Here is a 5,997-nt window from a genome sequence, read left to right as displayed (position 1 = left end):
AAGAGATCAATGCAGTCATAATGAAATTTTGAACTTTATGTTGGGAGCTGAAAAAAAAAAGATTTTTTTTTTAATTTTTATTTCCAGTTTTTAGTGGGACCTACTAAATAAACAAGAAGAAACTAATAAAACTTCCTAGTGCCTAATAAAATCAAAAAGTAATTCGACATTATAAGCCTAAATGTAACATAAATGCTTTTTTTTTTGTTAACAAATGTAACATAAATGTTAAAATCATTATAAAGCCTTAAAAAAAATCAACCAGATTTCCACATAGTATAATTGAATTTTGCCAAAAGGAGAAGGACAAATCCGCATGACAAAGCTAATAATCAACAACAATTATGCATGCTTAAGTAAAGTGGCTGTGTATCCTCCAAAAAAAAAAAAAAAAACAAGGAGTAAAGTGACTGTAGGACCCACCAATGAATTATGACCGTTGCAACTTGCAACGATAACCTCATTGTCTTCCACTACATACCCTTTTTATTGCCTACGTGTCTTCTCGTTGATTTTTTAGCCTCAAACCCCACCAAACGTTTTCGAATTTTAAATGCCACCACAACTTTCTAGCCGTTTAACCTGGAAAAGTCTCTCTCTCTCTCTCTCTCTCTCTACTTTTTTGCTCTCACTCGTATATCTGATAAGAAAACCCATTTTGAGCTTTGAATATCCCTTTGCCAGAACAGATTCTGGTAGCTAAAATTTGGGGAAAATGAAGGCAATTATGAAGGGGAAGTTACTGAAGAAGCTTAAATCGATTCGACCCGTTGGGTATCTGAAACAAGATCGAGTTCTCCAAGTAAATGCGTCAGATGGGTACGCTGACTTTCTCCCCAAGAGTCCAAGTATCAGAGCTCAGACCGAGTTGATTTGCGAAGAAACAGAGCAGAAGCAGAGCATAGAGACAGGTGTGACTGTGGAAGAGCCTGACATTATCGATGTTGAGGAGCTTATGCGAGACCTTGAAGATGAAGAAGATATGGATTTTGATGATGAAATCAACAACAAGGAGAACATCGGACCACCATTGGAAGCAAAAGAGACAGTTGCATACGAGAAATCGAAGCCGGAATTTCGGGAAAACAGAGCTTTGGAAGAATCGGAAATGGGAAACGGTAATTGTCAACAAATACCTTTATCGGAGATTGACATCTCGTCGTTCCGAAGGCCAGACTTGAACTCCGGCACACTCTTTGATCCGAACCTACTCGCCGCCTTTGAGCTAGCCGTGAAAGAGCATATTCGAATGAGTGAAGCAGAGAGGAGAGCCAGAGTTGAGCAAGAGAATCTTGAAAAAATTGCAGAAGAAAAAGAAAAAGAAGAAGAAGAAGAGCCTCCATCGAAAACACGTCGAGTTGAGGAAGAGAACCCTCTATTAGAATTCGAAGAGAAATGCCCACCAGGAGGAAAAGACTCAGTAATTTTCTACACAACCACACTCCACGGGATAAGAAAGACATTCGAAGATTGCAATAGTATCCGCTTTCTTTTGGAGAGTTTTCGGGTGGTATTTTACGAGAAAGACGTGTCGATGCATATGGAATTTAAGGAAGAGTTGTGGAGGATTTTGGACAGTAAAGCAGCTCCTCCAAGGCTTTTTATTAAGGGGAGATATATTGGCGGAGCAGAAGAGGTTTTGGTGTTACACGAGCAAGGGAAGTTTCGGCCACTCTTCCATGGAATTCCAATTGATCGATCTAATGGTGCATGTGAAGGGTGTGCTGGAGTTCGTTTTGTGCTTTGTTCCAAGTGCAATGGCAGCCACAGGATTGTTTCCACAGAGGGAGAGTCGAATGTGTGTCCAGAGTGTAATGAGAATGGGTTGATTGTGTGCCCAATTTGCTGCTGAAGAAGCTGCAAGACTCTGATCTCTTTGTGCATCTCTCTTAGTATATTGAATCCCTGTTTATTGTGTTTTTTTCTTCTTTTCTGTTGGGGTGCTCTTGTGATTAATATTCTTTCTATTCTTATGTGATGCTTTGAAAGGACAGGTACATTCTTTGGCTAATACATGTAAAATTCAAATAGATTAAATTAATCATGCTTTTGGGAGCTTTCTATGCTTCCACCTTGATTTAATAAATGCATCATCCATGAAAAGTGTTGGTGCATTTTAATATTAATTGATAAATAAATTGAAATGTTTATTTTTATACTATTTATTTATATTGTTTTTTGTGGTAATTGAAAATGTGTAGGAGTTTAAAATATATTGGAGAGCTATTGTATTATATTGGAGACGGAAAAAAAAAAAGGTTAGAAGAAAGGAATAAGGCCAAGTGGCGAGCTTTCTAAACTTTTCTTTTCGTCTTCAACACTTGTTGCCAAGTGTGTTAAAGCTGATCACTATGCATGACTACCAAATTCATGTTGAGTTTGGTTGGGTGGAAAATGGGAGAGATGGAAGATGAGCGTTCTTCATTGTTTGGTGCGATGGAAACAAGGGAGAAATGACAAGGAAGTAGATGATATTTTCCACGGAGACCCACAAAAAACCATCCTCCTAATTTGAGAGAAAAATGTGGAGAGAGAATGTTTTGTACATTAAATTCATTATTTTGTCCCTTATAATCATAATATTTTATATCAATCTTTTTACGAAATAAAAGTTAATAATAGTGTTTACAATTTTGTAAGGAAAATTGATGAGGCTTTGATGATGTAGTTGATGGGTCATGGGAAGTGGACAAATTGCCTAGGATGATTAGGGTGTTGCCAATTAAATGGTGTAGCGGATTGTGGTGTAAAAACGACACAATTTTGTATGGGACAATGGCAAAATATAATAGGAGGGGACAAAGGGGAATATTGACACATCATTAAATCTTTGAGGGTGTAAATAGTACTTTTTAAAATTTGATGGATTGATTTAAAAGCGACTTGAAATTTAGAATGTTGTAAAATGCATTTTAGCCAAACAAGTATATCCATGCCAATGTTTAGATTTTTTTTATTTCATAAGCCTGTGTAGTTTTCCTCTCATCCTAAAGCTTATCACTTTTAATTTGTCAAATTTTTATTTTCAATAGAATTCTTTTTATCGAACATACTATTTGATTTAAGTCGTATCTCATTTTTATAATACTCTTCAATTTTATGAATGGCATTCCCCTCTTCAATTTCTAACAATAGTTTTAAAAAAAATTCATTCTAATATATGAATAATGTTTGGGATGCTAATATGATGATTCATTTTTTTACCCTTAACTCCTTTAAAAAAAAAAAAAATTCTCCTTTAATCATCTCTTCACTATTGTTTGTCGCTACCCTTCTTTCTGTTCTTTTAGTCGGCACTATATGGTCCAAAACACAAACATGTTTTTTCACTCTAAATTATAGACTACACTAAAGATTTATTTGAGATCCGTTTATTTTGATGAAACTGAAAATTTTTTGTTGAAAGTAAGGTAGATAAAGGTAAAAATTAGTTGAAATAATGCAATAGAACCCATGAATAGTACTAAAAATAAGCTAACTAATAAAATAAGCTAGTTTAATAGGGAGTCTTTAGTAGTTTTTTTTTTTTCAAATATGAGTTCCATGTTTCAAACTATACTTGTCTTTTCTTGAAAAGACTATATATATATATATATATATATATATATATATATATATATATATACATTTTTTTCTTTTTTAATTTTCCATATTAGCATGACCAACTCTAGAATACAACATATACTTGTCTTTTGAAGAGAAGGAATTAGGCTTGACTTGTCTCTCTAAATAAGAGACTTTATGACAAGGCTATTTTCAAAAATAATTTTTTTTGAATAATATTAATTAAAAAAATACCCTTTCATTGGTATGGTAAGTTTAAAGCCACAACAAATTTCATAATAGTTGAAGTGATAATTTGTTATTGGTATAAAATAAAAGTAATGTCAATAGTGGTCTTAATAATAAATATTATACTAATCATAATCTACAATCTTAATATTGTGAAATTTATTGTAGTTGTAGCATTGTTGTTTTAAGTATAATTCTCAACCCCCACGTACTTGGGTTTTGCAAATATTTTTATCCAATCAAGAAAAACAGGAGAGAGAGAGAGAGAGAGAGAGAGAGAGAGAGAGAGAGAGAGAGCAATGATAGTGAAGAGGATAAGAGAAGCAGGAGCAGACAGCAGAGAGAGAAAATGCAATTGTAGTGGAGGAGGGACAACTGATATGAAAGCAAAAAAACAAAGGGATGGAAGAAAAGAAAATTTAGGGAAAAAAGGGAGTCAAAAGTAAATTGAGAAAGAAATAAGTTACTTTATTTAGTATAAATTGAATATTCTACTTCCGGCGTTTAAAAAAAAAAACAAAGAAGAAGAAGAAGTTGAAATATTTGAAAAGTTTGAGGACCGATTTTAAAAAATAAAATTTAAATTTTAAGAAATCATTTGATCTCATGAGCTGAAAGATGGCAAGGTATAGGTTAACAAAATATTAATATTTAGGGTAAACAAAGTTTCTTACAAAAAAATGGTTGATTTATTTTGACTAAAATTTATTGTTGGTTGTTAAAGTTTATGCTTTACACGTTGGGCATTTTTAGTCCTTAATATTTCAAATGAGCAACTATATTCCCTAAAATTTAATAAATTAGTTTTGTTGGTCATTGTTTCGCTAATTTTCTTGTATATGTGATCAATGGAACAATAAGGTTGCATGTTTGTAAGGGTAATGCTATAACCACAAATATCACCTATATTCAAATCTCTTTCACTTGCACAAACCCTACCTCAATCTTTACTAAAATGTAATTCAGTGCATATTTTAAAGGACAAAGTTTAACTACAAAATATTACTATATATTTTGAAAATCTAATCGTTGAATTGCATGTTCTTTTCGCTCATAATACACATGTCAAATTTGGTATCAATCAGATATTATTTACTGTATGATTTATAAGTTTATATTTTATGTATAATTTTAGAATACAAAAATTTGAAATTTAAACAATTTATTGATGACAAAACTATTAATTTTTAATTTTCTAGAAATTTTGCAAGTATAGAAAATATAAGAAAAATGTGTAATTCGACGGTGAATTTAACAAAATTTACCTCTAATAAAAATATATTGAGTAAAGTTGTAGTTTAAAGTTACAACAAATTTTGTAACTAAACTTTGTCATATTTTAAAAATCCATAGCAATTTTCTACATTTAAAGTTTTAATGAGGTGACATGAATCTTTTAATAAGAAAACTACACAATCATCTTTTCAAAAAAAAAAAAAAAAAAACTACACAATCATATTTGCTAGCTAGCCCTAAGTATAATCTAAAAACAAGGATATGATTCATGGAGCCAGGAGGAGACCATCAAAACTTGGAATTCGTGGGATGTTAGGAACTTCAAGTTCCAATGTTACGAAGCCCATGAATTTTGATGCTGGTATTGATGAGAGGTCACTGAGGTGGCACTTTCTCATTCTTCTTCTACTACTTTTTATTTTTTTATTTTTTATTTTTTTAAATGCAGTAGAAACAGTATGAGTTGTTAATAGTTGGGAAATTGGAGTGACCACCAACTATGTTTTATTTTATTTTATTATTATACTCACTTCTCCACTAATTTAGAATAAGACTTTCATTTCTCTTAAAGTATAAACCATGTACATTCATTCATCTTGAAAAAAAATCTTAAAAAGTTTAATTTTGTTTTTGAAGAGGATAAAATTAACGTAGACGGACTCGTTCAACCGGACTTGCCATGGGCGACGGTGCTGAGATAGTGGATGACCAAAGTGAAAGAAGAAGACGATGAATCATGTCCAAAGAGGACAGACTCTCCCTAATGGACGGATGAGAAAGTAGACGGGTGGCAAAGCCACATGGCATCCACATGGCTTAAGTGGTCTTTAGGAAACTTCAAATGGAAATGTCTTGTGCCCCATGGTTAACCCTAATCAACAAAATCTCTATATGGAAGGGATCCCGTAAAATGCACGTATTTATGATGATTTTCCTTACAAGGAAATATCTTCTTCACCAAGAAACAAA

The 5,997-nt window shown here is 32.6% G+C and overlaps 1 protein-coding gene across 1 annotated transcript; it reads left to right on the top strand.

Annotated features, from left to right (window-relative positions):
* Positions 1 to 585: 585 nt before the first annotated feature.
* LOC142615275 (uncharacterized) lies at positions 586 to 2,008 on the top strand. Its single transcript, XM_075788011.1, has one exon. The coding sequence runs from the start codon at positions 716 to 718 to the stop codon at positions 1,850 to 1,852; it is 1,137 nt and encodes a 378-aa protein (XP_075644126.1). The 5' UTR covers positions 586 to 715; the 3' UTR covers positions 1,853 to 2,008.
* Positions 2,009 to 5,997: the final 3,989 nt, after the last annotated feature.

Source organism: Castanea sativa, chromosome 11, assembly GCF_040712315.1.
Source record: "Castanea sativa cultivar Marrone di Chiusa Pesio chromosome 11, ASM4071231v1".
NCBI lineage: Eukaryota > Viridiplantae > Streptophyta > Magnoliopsida > Fagales > Fagaceae > Castanea > Castanea sativa.
The sequence above is the reverse complement of the archived record's forward strand: the minus strand, read 5'-3'. Positions and strand labels throughout refer to the sequence as shown.

Excerpts from the sequence above, each read along its gene's own strand:
- LOC142615275 (XM_075788011.1), top strand. The coding sequence starts at position 716 with ATGAAGGCAATTATGAAGGGGAAGTTACTGAAGAAGCTTAAATCGATT.